General features: G+C 43.4%; 1 protein-coding gene across 9 annotated transcripts in view; it reads left to right on the top strand.

The window, feature by feature from the left end:
• The window catches only part of AGAP1 (ArfGAP with GTPase domain, ankyrin repeat and PH domain 1), a 337,725-nt gene that overhangs the window by 199,332 nt on the left and 114,003 nt on the right, over positions 1-24,390 (top strand). For all 9 annotated transcript variants that reach the window (XM_051623022.1, XM_051623024.1, XM_051623027.1 and 6 more), the window contains 2 exons: positions 11,537-11,641; positions 23,291-23,459. In XM_051623022.1, the coding sequence (XP_051478982.1) occupies positions 11,537-11,641; positions 23,291-23,459 (274 nt within the window). The remainder of the gene's footprint in view (positions 1-11,536; positions 11,642-23,290; positions 23,460-24,390) is intronic.

A 24,390-nucleotide genomic window follows, 5' to 3' on the forward strand; every position in this document is an offset into this window, starting at 1 on the left:
CCTTGCTGCCTCCTTGTGTACCAGCCATTTCTAGGGACAGACATTGCCAAGATTATTCAGTCTCTACCAGCTTCGTTATGACATCTTGTGCTAATTTTACTTCTTTAGGCGATGGGCTTGTGCACCAGACCAGCCTGGCTAGTGTCACATAACCTGGCATCACTTGGGCATGAGCCAGTTGTCCAAACATGTAGCATCTGCCTCCTGGTTCTTGAGGCTCCTGATAGATGGAAGTTGCTTATGAAATTCCAAATATTGCTTAGGTTTACATCCCAACAGTGATGTAAACACTGAGAACAGTGGGCAGAGAGGCAGGACAGAGTCTTTGTCAACATCTTATTTTTGCTGTTACGACAATGCCTTTTGTTGCTTCAGAAGGTAGGAGGGGAGATGGTTTGTCCTGTGTGTGGGCTTGGGGGCAGCAGCACCATGAGACTGCAGTTAAAGCCAGGCTGAAGTGTGATGGAATGCCCGTGGGTTTGTGGTGGAAAGGCAGCAAAGGGCTCCAGATGCTAATGGCTTCTGACACACTGCTTTCCTGTCAGCACAAACAGCGAGTGCTGTATCCAGAGCACCATTTCAGTGTTCACTGAATGGTTATGCTTGGGAATGATCTTGCATGGTAAGTGAAAACCAATTAACAGTTTAAATAGTCTTTTAAACTGATGCACTTACAGCAATTTTTTGACTAAAATATGTGCTGTGTGGCTCAAATCTGAATTTCAATTCAGCTGAAATGTAGATTAAGTGACCCAATCATTCTCAAGAATGGATACTTTATAGAAAGAAAATAAACTGGTGACATTGAATTAGCATCAATCTAATAAAGCCAAGTTGCGCTTTAGCTTTTCTGCTAAATCTTCTTAGTTTAAAAATAATAAAACAAAAAAAGGTGTCAGTAGTTAATTGTTGACTGAAGCTTAATATCTGGTGAAGCAAATGAGGCATGAAATATACTACAGAGGAAGTATTGTATCTGGAGTGATTTTAACATTAAAACAATACTACGATTTTTAACTTGCTGACACGATATGCAGAATCTTTTATTTTGAAATTGCACTGATTAATGCTAAGCTTGGTAAGTGGGGGAGAGGAGGAGTGTTTGCTGTATACAAGGCAAAGCAGGCCCAGACAAAACTGACCTTATTTCTCAGAAGTACTGCTTTGAAGCATATTAAATAAATTGTCGTGGGTTATTACTTCAGGAATCCTGATAATAACCTTGTCAAAAGCATTGATTTATAATTGCTCAGAAAAGTTCTTTCAAATGACTGACACTGGCAATGTCTCTCATATTTTGTTAACTGTAATTTCTAGAACACCTATCATAGTAAAAATGGATTACTTCTGTTAATGGCTTTGCCTTTTTGCGGTAACAATTTAAGAACAGAGTGTAGTAAACTTGGACTTGAAAGTTTAAAATGCTGGAAATGGCCTTGGATGGGTTTTCACTGGGGTTGAGGGAGACATTGATGTAAAAGAGTCATCAAACCTACAGTGCAGAGTAGGCAACGAGGAGGGTTCAGAAACTTGAGTCACACATTCAGAAACAGTGTGACATGAGTCATGGCCTTTGACCACTGCTAGATGGTTTTTGGGTGATATACACGTTTTTATGTATTTCAAGGTGAAACCAGAAGGATTTTGTTTCCATATTGTTCAGAACAGATTGATTCATCAGCATAATCAGAAGTCATTTGCTTGCAAGAAAAAAAACAACACAATTTTAGATGTTCTGAAAAGGACTTTTTAAAAAGGTGTCTCATCTGCCCCCAGTTGATGATCATTTTTTATAAACAATTTGTTTTGCTCAAATCAACTGAGGCTGAGCACATAGCAGAGGGATGTGGTTGTAGCTGTCTCTTTACACAGGTGCCTGTTTGTGTCTGGGCATATTCTATATTTATTTAAATATTTTCCTCTTGTTTAAGATGATGTTGAGAGCACAAGCACTTCAGTGAGTTGAAGTCCTCGTGCTCTCTTTGGGTTTCCCATTCTTTTTGTCTGCCATAATGATGAGAGGATACTAGCTGCCCAACTAACTGCATCTCTGAAGGACTGTCAGCTTCATTCCTGTTCCTGAGTGAACCAGACATCTCAGGTATATAAGCAGTAGGACCAGCCAGGGCATGCAGGTACTGTTTCTGTATTTTGTTTTATTTTCAGAATCGTAGATTCATTTTGCTTGGAAAAGATCTTTAGGATCATCAAGTCTAGCCATTTCCTCAGTCCTCAGAGATACTTGAGGAAGGAGAATGGGGTGGGTGGAAGGAAGAGAGTGATGGAGCATCTTTGCAGTGTTAAATCAGTTTAGTGTATCCTGGGTAGCTGGTCACGTCACGGAGCAGCTCAGGGAGTGCGGCTGCCTTTCCAGCAAGGGGTCATTGGTGCCAGCCATCCTGTGGGCAGAGGACAAGGTGTAGAAGTAAAGAGAAATGAAGCAATCAGCAAATACTGCCAACTAGAATAACAAAGAGGGTACCCTTGTACCACAGGAGGAAAAAAAAAAAGCTATTTCATACCTTACCTCTACACAGGTTTAGGGACCAGAGGTATTACCATTGGGCAAAATTATTTTTTAATGCAGGACACTCCTTTTGATTAAAAAAAAGTGAAACAATCCCATTATAGTGCAGAGTCTCTGAGGGGTTTTCACGAAGGCCTTTTTGGTCCCAAAATTTCACCACGTGAAGTGTGAATCTTTTCTACACAGGAATATGGAGCACGGTTTATTAAAAAAAAAAAAAAAAAAGAAAGAAAAACCCAGCTCAGACTTTTTTTTTTTTTTCCCCCTGCCAGTGTTCCTGGTTTTGTTATTCAGTAGATGCTGTATTAAATTGGATTTTGTGTCCATCATTATTAAAATGTGAAGTGTGTCGGTCACAAAGCATACATTTCAGGGCAGTTAGCTGAATAATTCTTTTCTTTATTATCGCAAATTACTGCTGAGCTCTGGAGAGGTGAGCAGTTTAGCCAATTATTGCCATTTGAGCTGGATTTGTGGGTGATTAGCTCCTGGTCGAATTCAGTCCTGGCAAGGGCTTTGAAGCCTTGGCTTGTGTGATTTTCACAGCAGTGAGGTAGGAATAGACGCGGCTAATGACAGGAAGGTCGCGTGGGTTATGTGACCTGAGAGGGGGGGGCTCGGGTTTAGCAAATAGGGCATCCACAATAACAAGTGTGTCACTAACCCTGCCGTGCATAATCGGAGTTTTATAGGATTGTTGGAGATGCTGACAGCTCAATTAAAGTGTAACCCTTTGTACCATATACCCTGGCAGAACGACAGAAATATTACCAACAAAAAAGGGAGGGGGCCACAAGGGAACTGGTTAAAGATCCAGTATTCTTTTTCTTTCCCCCCTTCATTGGAGCCTGCACAGAACAAGCTGCAAAAAGCATCCATTTGTGAAATAATAGGTTGTCCGGGGGAGGGGTATGGTGCCAAACATGGCTACAAAATAAAAAAAGCTGCTCTTAAGTGGTCTTCCTGATGTTTCTATGGAAACACTATCGTATCAGGATAGAAAGTTAAAATTGGGTTTTAAGCTTTTCATGGCTTTTCTGCCATGAACCTCCCTCCCCCCCAAATCCCTACTTTATATAAAATATGATAAAGAGAATTTCAGAGAATGGAGCACTGTTACAGTGAGAGCCCTATCGTCTACCCAGAAGAGGTGATGTCTGCATGATGGTTTGTTTGGTTTTTTTTATATCATTCCCCCCAGAGCTCAGTTTGTTTCTTAAGGAAAATAAATATTTTCTTACTTCTTTTTCTTACCTGACCCTTCTGTGGTTTCTACCACCACAAATGTTTCTGCTCTCAGAGTCTGCTCCAAATTAACTGTGCCAAGCAGTCGTGTTTACTTGCTCTGAATCAGTTTCCCAACGTTGTTTTTCTTTTTAATTGTAGTCCTAGGTAGCAGTCTTTCCTGAGCTGACTGGTGTGGGTGTCAACTTCATTTGTGGGCAGCGCAGCTGGAGCGCAGCGCGTGGGGCTGGAGCCCCAGCAAGAGGGAAGGTTCTCCAGGAGCTGCCCAGAGGCCCTAGCATCACCAAGGGAATGATTTGCATTGCAGTGCATTTCACCTTAGCACTGACCATGGTATCAGGGAAACCACAACTGCCAGTGCCAAGGGGTTAATAAACCAACTACTTCAGATTATTAAGGGCTGTGATTTTTTTTATTATTATTATTTTTTTTTTAACAGTTCAGGTTAAGTGGAACAAACCTGAAAACAACTGAAGCAGAAACTGCTGTAAGGCAAAAAAATATTGAGAGAGATGTGCCACTCCTGTAAATGTGAATTTACCTTTTGGAATACACTCCAGTATTCAACTCTATAGAAAGGGCATAGAGATACATCTGTAGGGTAGGCAATGTGCTACTGATTTCATAAAGCCTAATCTTAGGGCTAATGAAAGAGTGTCCCTTTCACAAAGCTGTCAATTGAAGGAGTGCTCCAAGTCTCCTACTTTGCTATGCATCTCTGACCTTTAACTACATGTACCACGTTGTCTTTCGGGGTGCCTACTTGGGGATCTGCAGGATCATCCTGGCCATTGTGCAGATGGGTGCAGCTTTGGACATGGGACATTCTGCCAGGGTGGTGTGTGCAGGGCTCCATCCTGCAGCAAGGACAGGGGCTCCAGTTTGCCATTCAGATTGGTCTTTGCACACTGGGGTTGACTGCTCTTACATGATCATCTTTTTGCCTCTTCAGAGAGTTGCTTGTTAGGTGGGTGGATGTGGTGTGCCAGGTGATGACTTCTTGTTCTCTAGTCCCCAAGTGGCAGTGTAATTTTGTCCTTTCAACCACATTGTGCTTGTAAGTAACCATAGTAGTTTCTTTTGCTCAGCAGCATGCTGAGGAATCCTTGTCCATGCCACCTTGGGAATATCACAGAAGCACAGAATGGTAGGGGTTGGAAGTGACCTCTGGAGATCATCGAGTCCAGCCCTTCTGCCAGAGCAGGACCAAATCTAGGGTAGGTCACTCAGAAATATGTAGCCTACCTTTTACAGAACTGCAACTGCAAGGTGGGGAGTTGGGAGAACTTCACTTAAAATTATTTGCTGCATATCAGAAGAACTTGTGCTTTCCCCACAGTTGGCAGGTAAGGTCAAAATCTGGAGGCAGAGTTGTCAGAGCAGTCATTAAAAATAACAGCACAATACCAGTGAGCACTAGGTTTGTTCTCCCCATTTACCATGTCCTTGGTGCTGGGCTTGCTTGCAGGTTTTGGTAGCCATTCTCCCTTAGAGGTGACAATCTTCATTGCCAGTCCTGTGATGAACTGTAAGACTTGCTTAATCAGCATTGGGGGATTATCATTTTTAGTAAAGCTTTCTAATTATTTATTTTTTAGCCTGTGTGCAAAGAACTTGGCAAGTAATGGGTTGCAGATTGATTGTCCTTCAAGTTTTAGCAAAGCTATTATCTTTTTCTCCTAGTCAGATCTCTGAGCCTGTCTTTTCTCTGGCTCTGGATGGAAATAGTGGCCTCAACATTAGGTAACCATTCATGGTGTAATTACCTGCTGCGCCAAGTTACTGCCTTGTGTTTAGGGGCTGTTACAGGAGAATTGGGTTCAATGTTCTGATTTCATTTCCTCGTTAAGCTGGTGTGTAACATAAATCTGAATAGTTTCTTTAGTGGGAAAGCATCTCTGAATCTGTAGCAAAACACTGCTGCTGCTCCAGTGCCAGTTTTTAAGGCAGGCCTGGGGGATTTTTCCGGTGTGCATGGCTGCAGTGAGTCTTTTCAGGTGTTTTGTAAGGTTATTGTTAGATATTGAAGCTTGAGAATGTTTTGGGTCTCCAGCTCTCAGCTCTCTTTAGAGGCACACTGCTTTCTTGTAGCCTTTGTTTTGTGCTTCGGTTGGTCCCCAGTTGTGCCCTGTTGCTGTAAGAGAGGTTCACTACAGCCTTCCAACTGCAAAAACAGCTTCATAGCTAATTGTCCAGAAGACCAAGCAGCATTCCCTGAAATTCCTGTGAAAAGACGACTTAAATTTGGGAGATAAAGAAAACAAGTTGCTTTGGTATGGAAGGATTCCAAATACATTGGGCATCTTCAGCAGGTTATTCCCTACAGGATTAGTGGTGTATTGTAGTATCTGCTCAAATTAATTGTTGAAAACAGAGCAGCCGTGACCATGAACTTCCTTTAGTGTGCAAGTATTGTGTGTAGGTGAAATAGTTGGCGCTGGTGTCTCCCATGGGTTGGAAGATTGGGCTTTAGGACTGGAAACCTGTTAGAGTTAAATATTCTGGAAGCAAAAAATACCAATTAAGAATTGATCTCATTTGTTATTAGGATAAGCTAGACTAGTCCCAGTGGTGCTGACCAGACTAGAGTTGACTAGTCATGCAAACCTAGAGGCTTTACTAGCATTTGTTCACCATGTTAACAGATTTAAAGGAAGCATATGTTTTATTGACCAGAATTCATAGGTAACAGTTTGTGATCCTGACTGCAAATGGTTGCCCTTGCAGTTATGTGAGGGAGGATGTTCCTGACAGGTGTGAGTTTTTCTTTTATGAACAGGATGCAAATAGTAGAGCTGTAGGAAAGTCATAGCACTGCTGGTTGCTAATCATAGTTATGAGAGCTAAAGACCTGAGTGGAAAATTAAGAATTTATACAGTTAATGAGCAACTGCCAGATTGCATATTTCATTCTGTCAAAACAGCATCAGGGTAACAGTGTGGGGTTGGCTAAAAATTAAGGGAGGGAACAGGGGGGAAACCTTGCCTGGTGCTGGTACCTCAGCCATGGCAGTGGTATAAGTTTCCAAAAGAAAACAGAAACTGAAGTGTCATGTTTTCTTTTACAGAAGGTCTAGACTTGGCTCTGCTGACTTCAGAGAACTCTACCATTTTTACTTGACAAGTTAAGAAAAGTCAAGTGTACCAAATCCTATTAAAAATGTATTATTTTTTTGTTTTCAAGTAAATAAAAAAGCCTCACCACCCAAAAAACATGAAGCGAAGGACTGTGATTGCTGGTGTTATCCTGTTTATGAAACCCTTTGTATCTTGTGGACCCTGGAAAATCAAAAATGCATAGGAAAGCAGGAAGAGAGGAGATTTAGATTAGACATTGGGAGGAAATACTTCACTATCAGGGTGGTGAGACACTGGAACAGGTTGCCCAGGGAAGTTGTGGCTGCCCCATCCCTGGAAGTGTTGAAGGGCAGGTTGGATGGGGCTTGGAGCAGCCTGGGCTGGTGGGAGGTGTCCCTGACCATGGCAGGGGTTTGGAACTAGATGATTTTTGAGGTCCCTTCTAACCCAAATCAGTCTGGGATTCTATGAAAATTAAAATGGAGCACAAGAGGGCATGCAGAGTATGCTGCTGCCCACACAGGATTAATTCTGTGGCCAGGCAGTGGCTGTAGACATCTCTCTGGAGGTCGGTGTGTGCATTTTGGTGACACTTACTCGTGGGAAGTAACTGTTAGAATTCTTCTGCCTGAAGAATTCTGGCAGCTCACCTACCAGCATCTTCAGTGTGCTATTCAGCAACTTAAAGAGCTCACCCTTTTAAATTCTTAAAGCCTGCAGAATTTCCCTAGACTCGCTCCGTGTTGAGATGAGCTGTGTGTATTATGCCTGGTGCTCCCTTGGCTGGTGTTGGAGTGGTTAGTTTATTTTTACCTGAAGTCTAATCAGTCCTCTGCTGGTGGCTTTTCATTAGCTGCTGCTGCTCTCCCGGTAACGGTGGGAATGCAGAGCCTGATGGCAGTCTGTAACTTCTCCTGGTGCCCTGAAGCTCAACAACAGAAGCTGATTGACTCAGTTAGGGCCCCAGTCTCTAACAGCAAACGCAATCAATAAATCTTTGTTGGTAAATAATTGCTATTGAACAGAGTTTTAATATAAATTTATGAGTGGTGTTTTATCACAGCTTGAGGCTACAGCAAGCCGCTGAGTGATGGATTTCAGATAACACTTACATTCATTACATTAACTTTGTAAGTTATTTAAAGCTTGTACACTTAACATTGCTTTTGGCTTGCAATGACCTCCTGGGACTAGACGTAGCATACGCGTTACTAATAAAGAGCTTGCAGTGCGTACAGCCGGGTCCTCCGCTCGCTCCGTGCGGGGACGCAGGTCTTCGAGCAAAACCCAAGATACGAAGTTCATGCACTCCACTGGAGGGCTTTTCCTCTGGCTCATTAAAAGTACAGCCAGTGCAGTGTGGTCGGAGCAGCGTTTCTCCCTAAGATCCAGAATTGCAGTTTGGGAGAGAGGGTGGTAAAAAATTGAACTGTGAAATTCTTCTCAGTTTGTGAGCAAATCGGAGGTGTTAAATTCAGAGCGTTAAATTTTGGGTCAGCTCCACCAAACTGCAGGGCTGAAGCTGCAGATGAAAGACTAACAAATCAGTGATTTCATACACATGAGGAGAAGTAATGTTATCTGATTGGTGATAATTTGAGGCAGAGATTATTTCAACAACAAAAATCAGTATTTTGAAGTAGAAGCTGATACTCCCTTCCTGTGTAGCTCAGTGACTAGATGTGATTTTTCTGCTGTGCTGTGTGTATGTGGGGGCCTGTTTGGCCATGACTGGAGATGTGCCCAAGCCACCTCAGAATTGCCTTGGAGGTACTGAAGGTCAGTGGGAACCCACATATCTCACTTCCCAGGCAGAGTATCCGATGTGACTTAGATGTAGACATAATGTGACTGAAGTGAAGGGCTTTTTCTGTTTGCTTTTTTTAAGTAACATTTCTTGTCATATCTGGGACATTTATTTTTTTTTTAAATTTAGTTAATGTTAAAGTGCATTTATAACTGATCTAAACTCCAATACTAAAAGCATTTCTCCAGACCATTCCATATAATTACCACAGACAAAGTGGCATTCTCTGGCCTTGGGGAAAAAAAGTGTGGTTTCTGTGGGCTTCTCTGCTTCATAACACTTTCAGTTAGCTCCTTGTGTTCAGAGCAGTTTCTTCTGTAGGTCCTGAATATATTTTTAATTCTCACCTAATACAAAAATCTATTCATTTTGTCAAGGTGGTGCCCAAAGAAAATGAAATAGGAAGTTTGGTTTGTTAGTTTGGCATAAATAGGTACATTGTCTGTATTTACTGCTGAGTGTCTTTTTAACATGAATGCACAGGATTCCACTTTAAAAGCAAGATGAAACCCCATTTGAATAATTGTCTTAATTTCTGTCTAAAACTAGAATTTTATAATTCACACCTAGATAGTAGCAAAACCTCTGTGTAGTAAAAATCATTAAAGTAGAGGGGGTTTACTTTACTGAGTTTAAAATTGTCATGAATTAGAAATTATGTAGATAATGACATGTTTTCTGTATAGCAAAGAAACAGTTAAAAATGTGTGAAATATATATATACACAAACACACACTTTCTTCAAAACTTAAAAAAAAAGACAAGAGGGGGAAAGAAAAATCGTGGTTGTGATCCTTGCAGCTTTTTCCCCATTAAAAGGTCTGAAGAACAGACCAGTGCAAGGAAAACCATAATTTTTGATCCCCACAGCGCAGCACTAACTAGAATTGGGTCCCCCTAAACATGAGCCAACGTGCTGCAGGTGAGATATGAAAGATTGGAAAGGTGAAGCGACAGATCACCCACTATAGACAAACATACAAGTCAAAGGCAGAAATAAGCTTTCATTTTTTAATAGAAGAAAACAACGTCTCTAACCACTGGCAGGCGGTAATTGGGATGTGCGACTCGCACTCGCTGAAGCTTTTGTAAGGAAGCATTTCAGAAACCCCGTTCTCTCTTGTAAAAGTTTGAGTTGTAGCAGGGAACAGCTCAAAAAAGAAACAATCTGACCCCCAGAGGGTCAGCAAGTTCAGAGTTTGTACTGCTGTGTAATTCAGGCATCCGACACAAGCTTTTCTTTACGGTCCCATCCACGGATTGCTTTCAGTTGCGAAGGGTTGTTCTCTGAAGTTGTATTGCAAGTATGTGTCCAGGAGCAGGCAATTGTGGGCTTGACTTTGGCGCTGGGATCATCTCTCTGGTTGCAAAAGAAGAGTTGTTAGTTCAGGTGGATTGTGGTGAGGGACTTCAGCCGAACATTGTAACATGTGGAATGGAGAGAGACTAAAACTAGCCTACCTCTGGAGGGCTTCTGCTCATCCAGAACTGCCTCTTGTTCCCTCGTGGCTTTGGCATTGGGTCTGCAGAGTTACCGCTTTATCAAGCTGCAGGTTTCATGAGCAAACAGCATCACTTGCTTTCAAGGTTTTACCCACTTTAACAGAAACAGCTCCACAGGAGTTGGAGGCACCGTGCTTGCTAGTGCATCTTTCCATGTTCTATTTTCCCATTTTTAAGTTCCATGAAAAATGAGAATAGAATAAACCGATTTTATGGGGATCAGAGAATTGAAGTTTGTATTGGTTCTGATTCCTGGTTGTGGTTGCATGAAATGAATATAAATGTCCACTTTTATCTGAACTTGGTCTGTGGAATCAGTGAGGCCTTGTGGTAGATACTGTACGTCGTGTCTCCGCAGGACATCTCAGTAAGTCATTCAGTAACAGAGGTGCTGTGTGAATTCTTTAGGAACTGCCTTCTGACTTGGGTTTGGAAATTAACATTTCTGAGGGAGGAGCATTGCTAAGGCATGGGGTTTGATCTACAACCCTCAGCCTACTGCAGCATGTTACATTTTGCTTCTCCAAGTGAGGTACTACTTTGAAGCTGAGAACAGGTAGTGTAGTCCTTGTCCATTTAAACCTGCTGGTGACTTTTTATCTCAGCTGTTGATTGTCACCATTCATCACTGATGTTTAAGTTGCATGTGATTTGTGAAAAGGTGAATCCCCTTGCCCACCTCCTTTCCTCTCTGATCACGCCTCTTGCATTAAATTTTCATTAAATTATCTGGAATTTCTTGGAGATATTTTGTATTTGCCCTGTTTCCATTTTGCTGCTCTTGCCTGGAACTGGCGTCTCTTGCTGGAATAAGGAGCCAGGAGGATTTCCATTGCAGTGTCACCTTACTGCAGAGGGAATGAGAATATAAACATCTGCTCTTCCCTGCTTGTGGAGAGGCAGGGACAACAAGGAGTGTCCAGGAACACATGGAAGGGAGCACAAGCCACACGGTAGAATCCTCTCTCAATCTGAGGTTCATCCTGGGCTAGGAAGTGCAACCAGCATGGTGTCCTTATCAGCAAGGAGCAGACATGGGTAACCTGACTGCATCACATTAAAATGGGCTTTCCTGAGGCACGGAATTCAGGGTAGAAGGGTCTTCTCTACCCATTGGACAAAGCCAGTGCTGATATGGTCATCTGCTTACGTGACTTACTCCATGAAAGCTGCACTTAGAGCTTTGCTTCCTAAGTTGCAAGCTCTGAAGCTGCTGATGGAGAGAAAGCGCATCATGGGAGAGGCAAGGGAAAATTAGTAACTTGCAGGAGAAAGCACACCTAAAAATGTTGGCAATTGTATTGATCTCTTTCTGTGTCTTAGATGGTTGTGCATTGGCCAAAGTGTTGACTGTTTTTCTCTTTGTCCTCTGCCAGGGTATGCTGCTAAAGCGAAGTGGCAAGTCACTGAATAAAGAGTGGAAGAAGAAATACGTGACATTGTGTGACAACGGTGTGCTGACTTACCATCCTAGCTTACACGTAAGTGCACCACACTCTCTGTGTGTTCAGCAATGTCAGGCCCTGAGAAAGCAGTGTTAGCAACTTCATCCTCATGTGGTTTTGTTGAGTCTTCCGTGGTGGAGAAACTTCTTTCTCTCTCTACATTCCCCTCCTTCTCAAAAAGACACAATCTCAAATCTCAGCCCTGGTGCAGGGCTGAGTACAGTCAAATTCCTTTGAACCCCCTGGAACAGGGGTTCCCATCCATCCCAAGCGGCAGCTGAAACGACTTAGACCTTTATTTTGTGCTGATGCTTTTTTTAAAGCATCCTTTTGAAGATGACATAACTATTAAAATACGTACCATAAAACATTTTCATGTTAAGGCGTCTACACTGTCTCTGGCCATGGATCCTGTCTGTCCCCCTCAGTGTGTGTAGCACAGTCCTGAGGTACAGCTTTGGAGGTGGAGGGAGTGCAGAAGGAACAGTGAGATTTGTCACCAACTTGCTATTCCCTGGTTGCTGAATATTAGCACTTGCTCTGGCTTGGCACAAGATTTCATGGTCTCAGTCCTGCCATTTTAGGCTTTGCTGCAGTTTCAGGTGTTGTGTCCATGTCTCAAAAATTACTGAGTAAGTGAAGTGACAGCTACCTTCAAGGCATTGCTGCTTTCCATCAGAAATCCCATCCCTCAGCCCTGTGTTCTGGAGCAGGGTTTTGTCTGTTTTTTCACAGTTCCCTTTTGTGAGGCTGACAATTCTTGCCTCTTTGACCATTCTTTAGATGTGAGGAGTCCTGCCATGAAATAGTCCCAAAATACCTGAGTTCTGTCTCAGTAGTGCTCATAGAAGGAAAGTGTGGGTACCCTGTGTCTTTGAGGCAGCCCCCATTGAGCTCCCACATAAATGCCCTCAGGCTATGTTGGCCAACTGTGGGTTGTCAGGAAAGGAGGACACAAGCTGCTGCTGTCTGCACCCAAGTCCTTTCCTTGCTTGGTAGAACTGCTCTATTGTTCCTGGCCTTGCTGTGTACGTGTTAGTTTTTCATTGCCTCTTGCAGACAATAGAGCACTTCTCCTTAGGCTTCCCTGGAGCTGCTTAGTCTCCCCCAGAGTGAGAATCCATTGAGATTAGAGGTAATTACTTTGAGATTAGAGGTAAATCCACTGGAGATTAGAGAGAATCCATTTAAAGAAGAAGTAATTACTAGCATGTAATTGTTTCCCTCTATCCCCCACTATGTCACCCCACCCCCAAGAAAAAGTTACAGGGCTCCACGTTTCCATGTGCTCAGGCCTTGCTTAGCTCAGAGGTTTCTCAGGTCCTATGTTTCCCTGCCCTTGGCTGTTCATGGGTAGGTGGTGGTGGGGGACCATGCTCTGCTCCTAGCTGACAGGAAGCTGCTGGGGAAAATGCTGTGCTTGTTCAGGAGCTTCTTGAGACACCTTCACTGAAGCCAGTCTCTAGGAGTATCTAGGGTTCCTCTCATTCGTGTTAAAATCTTACTACAATGTGATTTCTCCTCTCAATTATGCTGGTTTAATGCCTTATTTCTGTTGCCTTTAGCCTTCAAGGAGTCACTGCATTACTTCTGCAGTACGTTTCCATAGCATCAATGGGCTGTAAATTGTAATTAAGCGTTGTTAATATACCCTGTAGAGCATGCTTCATCCATCAGGCAACAGTATGTGAGCAACATCTTCTCTGCCCTGTGCAACCCACAGTGGGGGGAAGAGCTGGGACCAGATTCTTGAAGGCAATTTCACTCCTGGCATAGTTGGTACAAAACTTTGTAGGCAAGAAAGCAGGAAAGTCAGAATTTCTTCATGGCTGTTGCTCAGTAAATGGGATTTCCCCCAAACAGGACTCTGATAATGTGTTTCTGGTTTGGTTTTGCTAGTTCCTGTTTTATCTGTACCTGCTTGTTGCTTTTTTCACAGCAAGCCAAAGGAACTGGCAGATTTTTAATACTGTGCTTGTATTGCTGTTTGGGATCATTTATTATGCTGCTTTGAAAAATAAGGACCAGCCTTCCTGTTGAAGAAAAATAACTTTGTTAACCATCTAAAGTCAGATTTCTAAGCGTATAAAAGCCTGGCTGTAATCTGAACTGTCCATTAGCTTTGGGCTGTCTCAAGTATGCAGATCCTTTCGGTTACACAGCGCTTTGCAGCTGTAATTCTGTGAAGCTGGCCTCTAGTGGTGGCAAGTAAATTTAGGAGATAATTTCATCTTTCCACACTGTGGTTTGAGGCAGAGCATAGGATGTTTCTGAACACCTGTGTTGCAGGAACCTATTATAAAGTTTAATGGCTGATTATTAAATACTGCTTGAGATTTGGCTCTGAGTGGATCAGTTGTCTCTTGTCAGATGTTTTAGTGGCAGCTCAGGCACAAAGACAATATTTTTTAATATAGTGGATCTGTCTGTATTGCAGAACTCTCCTGTCATCCTTGAAAGAAGGATTTGCCACAAAATTAAAGGTTTAGAGCAGGGAGTAAAAATCAAATTTGAGTGCCTTTCTTAGAGAGGAGGTAGTCCTGGAAGGGTCAGGCCTGTTTGGCAGGGCAGGATGTTGGAATGCCTGCTGTATTGTGCCAGCTAAATGAGTAACTACTAATGCCACGAGGCTGATGTTTGACACAATGGCTAAATTCATCTTTTTCTTTTCAAGAAACTGGGGGGAGAGGAAAATGGGGAAAGAAAAATTTATGTACATCAGCACCCTACTGCTTTCTGACTTGGTCATGTCTGTGTTTTTCAAGAGCCTCAAACCTTCCTGTCCCTTGGGATGCTGAGGAGCTGTGCCAATAGAAGATGGTGGGAATAATGAGAGAGAACTTTGACCTGCAGGCTTCGAAGTTCACCACAGCTACCTATTCATCTTATGCTTCTGGAGGGTAGTGTTGAGGGACTGACTAAAATTCTGGCTGACAAATTCAGTGTCAGCCTCCCCAAAGGGGCCCCAGGGGAATCAGTCCGAGCATCTCTTGGCTTTTAATGGTAGAATGCCATGTGCAAGGGCTCCAAAAATGTATTCACCAGGATACCTGCTGGGCAGCCTTACATGCTGCTGCTTTATCTCAGCCATGTCCCAATGAATGGCTGATGATGTTTCTCCTCTGTCTAACGGTTGCTATTGGGCCACAGGTCAGTAGATGACAAAGCTTTAGTTGTGGATGACCATTTTCTGCTTTTATCCCCATCATCATCGCTCCCCCTCATTTATGAAAAGAAAAAAAGAAAACACCTTTTTCAGAGAAGGGTGCTTTTTTTCCCTCTTTTGCATTTAATCTGTTCTAGATCTGCTTTCAAATCAAAGCACAGTGCTGTGGCACCTTAAGGGGGAAGAGCTGCTACTTAGATACACGAGAAAGCAGGTTGCTGCCCATCTAGAACACGCACGGTGTGTAAATCCCATGTACCTGCCCAGCAAGGTTGATTTTTCTAGCTGAGGTCTGCAGTGCGATAATGCCACCCTTTAGCCTTGCTGATGTGGTTTGATAATCTGTGCTGGGGTGTGTGGGATTGCAGCAATGATTGAGGGGGGCAGAAACCTGCCCTTTATCTCCTGGACAAGTGTGTGGATTCACCTGGTCTGCTCAATTCATCCGACATTCTCCACAGTTTCAAAACTCTTCCTTAGAAACAGAGCTGAGCAGGTGAGCAGCCTACATGAGCTAGCTCAAGGACAGCATTAGCCATGTTGTTCTATTCTCAAAGTGAATGTATGATTTCTTTAAAAAGCAAAATTCCAGCCTGATAAGGAGTTGTATCCAACACTTGGCTAGGCTTTGCACAAGAGCTTCAACAGAGAGTTATGTGGACACATGAACAAAACTGACCCAATTCGTGGGCTTTAAACATTCTTCGAGACCTGGGGCAGGGAACTGGGCCTTTGGTTGAGCTTTCTTTGCTTTACTCTTTCCTCCAGGAAAAGCAGACTTGGTGGGAAGTGGGAGGCTGTTGGACATTCCCACTTCCTTGGGAGTCTGGAAGCATTGCAAATCCATACATTTTTCTCAAATCCCACAATATGCATCATTTTTCCTAGAGCTGCAGTTGAAATATCTTACCATTCTCAGTTCCTAGGATGCTCTTGAATAATTTGGAAACAGGAATTGTGCTTGCAGATGGAAGTATTCCATCTCTCCTCATTTTTAAGAGACCTGGGTGCTGCCTGGGGGCTGCTCCAGGGGAGCTGTGCTTGCCTTCCTCATTGGGAATAACCACCCAGGGACATGGCTTTGGTTCAGCCTTGTTTCCAGGGTTGCCTTACCTCAGGCTGTTTAATGCTCCAAAGTGCATTGTTTGTGTTGCTTTAATACACATATTCATGCTCTTAGATATTTTTAAAATGCCATTTTGTGTGCCCTTTTTTTCCCCCCCCCCCTTTGTTTTTGCTTTAAAGGAATATAAAGCTGGATATTGGCTGGCTCTGCAGGCCCTTCTAGCTGGCCTTTCCTAAGAACAATCCTTTCCTAATCCTCAAACTGGGCTTTGGTAAATACTGGAACTGACAAAAGGATCAGCATCTGTTGCTTTTCACATGAGGTGTAGCCCTGCCTCCTGAAAGAGTACTGATCCTAGGCAAATCCTGCAGAGCAAAAATGAGGATATAGTTTGAGTGGTGATGAAGATAAATCATTAATGTGCCTAAAACATTAGCTAGGATAGAAAAAAGGAATGATAGGAACAGTCACGAAGTATGTGTATAGTAATTGCTTGTGACAGCTGATGAGTTGATGCCATATTTTTCCCACTCACCACAACTGGCCTGGGAGCCTTTTCATCAAAGGCACGTTCAGAGCAGCATTCTGCTTTCAGAATTGCTTGCCTTGAATTTCCCGGAGCTTTCCTTTCTTAATTCTACCATGTTTCACTGGGAATTTACATGGCTTCTAGGCATAGCTAGAGGATAACTGACTTTTATGGAAAAAAAAAAAAAAAAAAAAAAGTGTTAATTGTGCTGCTGTAACCTTCTTTGGTAAAGATGCCAACCATAAAACCTACAACCTGGAATGTTTTAAAAGCAAACGAAGCTTTTATGAAGTGGTATAGCTGTAGAGATCACTTGTTCACTTCTTAGCTTCCTGGAAAGCTTAAAGGTGTAAAGGACTGAAGATCAGTTTGGGAGAAAAACTTAAAAATGGATGGGGAAAAAGAGAAGCTAAAATGTGTTGGCAGTCCGTAAGTGAGACCTACCATTTGGGATAGCTGTCAAGGCAAACTGTTTTGCACCCCCGTGGCTTTGTGGCCTTTCAAACCAGAAGTACTCTTGCCTGGCAGTGCCGCTGCACCTGCTCTGCTCAGTGAGAAATCCGATGGTTGTTCCTGACGGGCAGCAAGCTGCCCTGTGAAATACTCCTCAGCTCCCTAACCCCAGTCAATGGAGAAGGAGAGAAAGACTGATTATTCACAGTAACTTCTTACAATCACTCCCATGACGTGTTACAGATACTCACAGGTCACCAAATGCACAAACAAGGCGACAGCGAAGCATTTTTAGTTCCAAGCCCATTCATTTTGGAGGGCAGGACAAGATTTATCACGTCGTTAGCGCAGGACATTGTAGCAAACACAATACTGCTCCTGGGAGCTGTGCAAACCTGCAGCATGGAGTAAGGAGCAGCAAACATACGTTTCAGTGGCCTGGTGATCCCTCTTCAAAGAGACAGGGAAAACCGCTGGTGTCAGAATGAGTTGCAATTTAAATGACGAAAGCCAAAGTATTAATTAATCACGAGGTTTTGTAAAATCTGGACTTCCTGTCCAGCAGAGCTAACTGCTGGGGATATAAATGCTTCATAAATTACTCAGAGCAGTAAAACTCTGATTTGTCTTTTCCAGCAGTTCTGGTTGCAAAGCCTGAATGAGGAGTGAAGTGCAGACAGAGAGTTTTCTGAAAATGTTAGGAAAAGGAGTAATCCACTTAAAAAGCCCCACATTTTGTGAAACTGCTTTCGTATGGAAAGTGTTGCCCTAACTTCCTCCCCTGCCCCTGCAACACTGATAGAACTGTTCAACACCACAGTCTAGATACAGTCAGTGCTTTTTATTACTGAAATTTAATGTTCTTGATTCCCAATGTGAATAAAAGAGATTCCAGATGACCTTCCTTTTGTCAGGACAGAGTGCTTTTAGGGTGATCAGTGTTTTCCAGGATGCTTTTTCATTCCTGTGTCCTCCTCAGAAAGAACATTTCATTGCTTTTCTTAAGATTAACTATGTATTATGAAGCCGAATGATACTATGCCTGTATTTATATGCGAGAGGGGAGGATGGCTAATTTAACAGGAACATTTGATGAATATATTCCACTGTGGCTCATAACCTCATGGTAGGTTTGTTGTTGAGGTCCTTCCTGGGAAGAGGAGGGGGGAGAAGACTTGCAGACTTTTGTTTCTTCTTAGGTGTGCCTGTGGCCCCAAATGGAAACCAATCAAGGGGCGATTTATGTTCATTAAGTGCTTGTCAAAACTGAAAAATTTTCTAATCAACAGCAATCTAGCTGGGGCCCCTCAATGGCTGGGAGTGTCGCCGCGGCAGTAGGGGCTATTTGCCTGTTCCAACTCTAGGCTAGAAACGCGCTGATGATTACATTAGGCTAAGCTGCGAAGGAAATGAACCGTGGCTTATTTAGGTGCAACTAGCTCCAGTGTAGTCCTGCCCCGCGGGGCACTCGAGAGCGTTTTATGGTTTTAAAATTAGTGTAGCTTCCCATTTGCTGCAGGGTGCTGCATGTTATGCCTTTGAACTCAATAAGCAAAGGGAAGGGGGTCTTTTGTTTTTTTTTTCTTCACACCCCCCCCCCCCCCTTTCCCCTTTTCTTCTTTTTGCAGTTTAGCAATTTTGTTTTGCATCTTTTCCAGACGGCATTTTGCAATAAAAATGTCTGACTGCCACAGAGAGGCACAAAAGTCAAGGCTCCATCCATCTACCAGGCTGCTAGGGGCTTGGGGGTTTTGGTCTGGGGGGGGGGGGAGGGAAGGGGATTGGGTTTTGTTTTTCGGAAGCAGTTGTTGTTGATGGTGAACAATGGGTTTTGTGGGTCCGACAGTTCAGCATGCAGGATTTCGTTTCTAAAAACATGCCACCTGCAGTCTTTAAATTGTCATCCAAGGTGCAACCGTAAACTTTCTTTTCCATAATCATTTTTATTTTGCCTCCAATCGGGAAATACTATCACAGCCTTAGTAAACTGAGCCTTAGGAGTGCTTTGTCCAGTTGAACAGTGGGGAAAAACTAGCATAAAATGAAGGTGTTTTTCAACAGAAGCTCAGTGTAAACCAGGGCCAGATCTGGGAAGGAGCCTGGGCCTAGTTCCAAGGTTTGGAAAAAAAGGCTTCTGAGGGATTTTATTAGCTCAGAATGAAAAGAAGTAGGATGTTCTTGCTTGTGTGTACTACTGTTATGGATGTGGAAAGGCACTTGCACGCTAAGAGCCCTCTTGTTTGGTAGGTTGTGTGTTGGAAGAGGGAGACAGTGGGACAGGTAAGATGGTGGGAAAAATGCACGGGGAAGCTCCCTAGGAGGGAGCAAATACTTTTTACAATGTTGATGTTATGACACATGGCAATCCCGAGGTGAGTGGTTTTGGTGTGAGATTCATTCATCCAGTGCCATGAGGTAAAAATAGTATAACATGAGCGAAGGGTTTTCTCTCTATCCACAGTCCAGCTCTGCTGATCTCTTCTACAGCTGAATCCTTCTGTCTTCTTGGTGAGCTTTCTTGGCCAGGAAGCCCAGGTTCACTGCAATCCCAGGGTAGAAGCACCATCCAAAGCAGTTCAATCAGAGTTGGGCTCCATCCTCGGCTGCTGCCAGAGCAGAACCACCCCTGCCTGCGTGGGCAGGCTGCCAGAGCCTGCCTACTCACTGCTGCCCAAACCTGGCTCACTGAAGTGGTTCTGCTCTCATCCTTCATGGGCTTGTTTTCTCTTACCTTGGGAAAGACTTTGCAGTTGTGCAGATTGAAAGGAAAACACCTGCCTTAAGGACAGGGGGATTTTTACTCCCACTCTGAATCATAGAACCATTCAGGTTGGAAAAGCCCCTTGGGATCACTGAGTCCAACCACCATCCCTACTCTACATATCCACCAACACCACCTCCAAACAATTTGGAGGCAGCTCTGCAGAAAAGCAGGGGGATTTAGCTCTCAGGGTACTAACTGATAAATAGTATAGTCACCAACTTAGCATTCATACACATTTTCTTGCTTATTACACTGAAAATGAAATACCATGGTTTCAAAATGCTACCTTGGTACCAGAAAGGCCTTGCCTGTGGGACAAGGATGGCCATCTCTTCTTGCATTGGAGACATTTGAAAATCCTTGAACTCCATAATGTTTTTGATATCCATGAGCCACTTATTTAAGGCTTGTTATGCGTGGAACCATGCTGCCATGTGCTTACTCCTTTAGTGAAGTATTTGAGATACCTGTAGTAGACTTGGATGCTATGAGTTTGAGTCCCAGGTTCATGGATACAGCCTCCAGCACTGTCTTCTGCCTTTCCTTCAATCTGACCCTCACATCCTTCCTCCCCTGAAAAAGGGGCAAGGCAGGCAGCAACAGCATTAAGTGGGGCTGTGGAAGAAGAGATGTTTGCCTGTTGTCAGTCTTCTCAGTTGGGAGAAAGCAACCAGCTAGCTGGAAGCATCACATAAGTGTGGGCTCAGCTTCTGGCCCTCAGTGGTGTGTCCTCTCTGGCTTTGAAGCCAGAAGCCATTGCTATGTGGGGCAGCAAGCCTACCAACCGCTGCCATTGTAAACAAAAGCCCCTCCACACCCCAAATTGCAGTGTTTCTTTTTGGTAGGTCTATTTAAATAAACAACATCATACCTGTTTGCTCAATTTGCATGTCTGAAAGGCTTCAGTTAATTGGTTAAATTAATTTCTGCTGTTGTAAAGGGAGGGCTGTATTAAGAACAGACCTTAAGTGATTTTACTTTACATTATCCCATGTCACGGCACATCGTTTCTTTCTCACTCACGGCAATTCAATTTTGTGGGGTTGTCAAATAATGTTTTGTGTCATCTTCAGTCAGTGTAGCTTTTACAATTTTTGCTGATATTTTAACAGTTTGTTTAGTCCTCTAGATAATGGTCAATGGCCTTGAGTAGTCAAATTAACACCTCGGCAGCACTAGATCTGAGCAGAGTGCTAACGGTAACCCGGGGATGAAAAGCCAGGAGAATCAATACAGTGAGCGCGGTTTTAGGGATTCTTGATGGATTGATGCATTCTGGCCTTAGCTTGAAGAGGCAGCCTTGCCCCTCAGCTGACTAAGATGAAGCTGTCAGTTACTGAGAACTGCAGGCCATCACCTGCCTAGTGTTTCCCAGGCTGGGAGGTTAGATGGAGATCTTTTGGAGTCCTCAGCTGAGGAAGCCAGGGTGTTGGCAGGGTCTGTGGTGCCCGCTCTGCTCTTACCTGCCTCGCCCCCAACCCACCGTGAGAATTGGAGATGCTGTTGATTTGATTCAGTGTAATTCCTGTAGGGATCCATTTGGGACAATGGAGGCACTAATGGCTTGTCCTCCCCCTCCAGCCTCAGAAGGTGGGAGCCATGTTAAGCTGTGCTGCTGTCAGCAAGCTGAGCGCTGTGGGTCTCCCTGCCACAACTCTCAATTGCTAGCAGGTTTCTCTCATTGCACCTCATTTGCATCTGGGACATCAATTAGCATGTTTGTTGAGGCTAATTGAATGAAACTCAATCATAGCTCTTAATTGCTTGACTATGTGAAAAGAAATCACATTAATGCAGCTAATTAAGTGTATGGCAATAGATGCAATATAATTAGGAGCGAAATGTAAAAAACAAGCAGTGGCGAAGGTGCAAGCGCAGGGGTGTGGGGGCTGGGCCTTGCTTCTCCCGTGATCCACACGTCTGGGGAGAGTTCCCTTTCCTATGCCCCTTGCTTTCCTTGTCTTTCTTTTTCCCCCCTGCGTTCCTGAATGATGAACGTGGACAAGTTGAGAAGAAAAATGCAAATGGGCTTGCAATTACTACTTTTTCAAGCTGTTGAGGGGCAGAAGATGGCACTTCTGGGGTGGCCCGCTGTTGAGTGGGCTCTAGGGACTTGTTAAGTGCTGTTTAAAAGTACTTGGCTTTGAATTACCCTCATGCCTTGTTAAAGGGTTTTTTCCCCTTTTTTCTCGGATCAGCATTTTCCACAACTAACATCTAGGGGAGTTATATCTGTAGCATTTGCATATCAAAATCAGGCTTGCTGTCTTCTCTTTAACACAGCATATTCCAGATGACAGCAAGACCCTCATCTGTTCTAATCTGATCAAACCCTCCATTGCGCTTCTGAAGCCGCGACGTTATTTTGTCGCCTTCACTTTTATTCTCCGAGTGCGGATCTGAAGGAGTGTGGGGGCGGGTGCTCCAGAGACTGCAAACTTGGTGCTTGCCTCTCCTCCTCAGGGAGACACGGAGATTATCACTGTGCATCTCGCACACAATGAAGGAGGCTTTATTATTTACATTTGATATATCCCTATAAATATTTAAGCTGACATTAATACCTACGTGGCATCTGTCACGTTTAGGCACTTCCGTGTAACAGCAGCCCGGCTACAGTGCATTTATTTCCTGTTTGCCAACATCCACTTGCTCTCTCACACGATTTCTATCTCACCTAAGCCTGGTTTACTCTCAATTCAAAGGGTTTCCATCATGCCCCATGACTTGTGACAAGTTGACAGGGTAGCAGGGAAGGGGTACGTGCTATTTATCCAAAGAATTTGGAATAAACACTTCTGTCTTCAATGTAAAGGGAGTACACTGGTTATTGTATGTTAAATAAAACGTGTCTGTTACAAAGAGGACATGCTGAGGTTTAGTCACCATCTGATTAAGCCTCATTTTGGAGCCCATAAGCAATACATGCTCAATTATGCTCTGCTTATTGTATTTTAATTTGTGAAGTATTGACACTGAACAAGAAAGTTTATGCCAACTTGGTAATTTATGAATGAAACTGTTTTGTTCATTTCTAACATCTAGTGCCTGAAATTTATTCCCAGATTGCCTTTGTTTCTTTTGGCAGCACAGTTCTGTGTCCTTACCCCTTGAGTTGTTCAGGGCCCCCCCTTGTTACTGTTAATCATTCTCAAACAGCTGGGGGGGAAGATGGTGTGATGGCTTCGTTTGGGGGTTTTATCACAGATTAATGTTAGCTGTGAAGAAACAAATGCTGGTCTAGCAGAATATTTTTATGTGTTTTGAGCATAACATATAATGTGTATTGTAAAAACTGCCAAAGGTGGGAGAATGTTTGTGGGAGAGCTGGTTGCTTCCCATGTTGTGGTAGCAGAGGTGTAGACCTTGGGATGCCTTTAGTCCATTTGGGTAAAAGTGACGTTCTGGTGGTGTACAGGCCTGTGTGCTGCAGGTCTGGAACTGACCTAGGTCAATATTGGTAATCTTCACCTTGTAATCTGGATAAATCTTGCCCTCATCACTTACTGGAAAGCTCCACACTACCAGGGCTATTTGTAGTCAAAAGTGTGGAAGGGATTATCAAGAAAATGGAAGGGGAAAAACATGGTGAGTACAGGTGGATGATGTAGGGTAAAAGTCTTAGGAAACCAGGTTTCGTTACTTTTATTGCTTACAGAGCCACCTGTTTGATATTGGGATTGGGTTTTTTTCTTTCCTCTTACCAGGACTATATGCAGAATGTCCACGGGAAAGAAATTGACTTGCTGAGAACCACTGTGAAAGTCCCTGGGAAGAGGCCACCCCGAGCAACATCAGCTTGTGCACCCATCTCCAGCCCCAAAACCAACGGCCTCTCCAAGGACATGAGCAGTTTACACATCTCGCCCAATTCAGGTAAGAATGCCATGTTGAGGACAAAAGGGAAAGGCTGCACTCCAGTCTCTGTAGGCAGCTGTCATTTACTCCTGGGATGGTGTCTGTTAATAATTTACAAATCCAAATAACCCCTGATGTGTGACTGTTTAAGCCCTGACTGCTGGTCTCCTCCACAAGAGATTCTGAGTAACGTTCCATATCCATCTTTTTCTATTTGTTACCTTGTACTTGCCAAAACCCTACCTAAACTCACCAAAATTAACATGTGAAGGATTGATACTGCCTTATGCCTGATCTGTTAGGGCTAGAACTTGGGAAAAACAGGAGCTATATCATTTGAGGCTTTTTGTGCCTTCCTGATGGGACTCAAAGCACTTCTTTCCACCTTTAGAAGGATGTGTAAATTTGGACTTTCCAACAGCAAGATTCTTCTGTAGAAAGCTATTTTAGTTCATTTATGGAAGCAGTTTATAGCTTCTTGTGAGCTCTAAACAAAGGAGTTTATTGTTTGCTGAAGTACTTTTCTATGCAGCTAAGTGGATTTTAAAAATTGCATTAAGGAAAGACATTTAAAACAACTTGTAAAACACATACAGAGCTCATAATGGTGAAGTGGTGGTGTGGAAGTTCTGTCAGCATGTTTGGGATGAGGTCCATAAAGTGCCAAGCGCCTTTTGCATTTATGATGAATATGGACACCTCCAGCATCCGTGTCAAGAAAATACCCCAACCTGTTCTTTTCCTGTCAATACACACTAGACACGTAGGATGAGCAGCAGCAGGAGGGAGCTTGGTCACCCTGCTGGTCAAGCCTTCTCTTGGGTAGTCATGGCTATTATATGCCTCAAGTCAAGATGTGATTCCCTTATATTAGGGGAAGAGGGAGAGGGATTTTCTTTCCATCTGCAGATGCTGCTTGTTGAGATGAGTGTTTAAAAAAGGGGTAAAA

The sequence above is a fragment of the Apus apus genome, chromosome 6 (assembly GCF_020740795.1).
Source record: "Apus apus isolate bApuApu2 chromosome 6, bApuApu2.pri.cur, whole genome shotgun sequence".
In the NCBI taxonomy this organism is placed as follows: Eukaryota; Metazoa; Chordata; class Aves; order Apodiformes; family Apodidae; genus Apus; species Apus apus.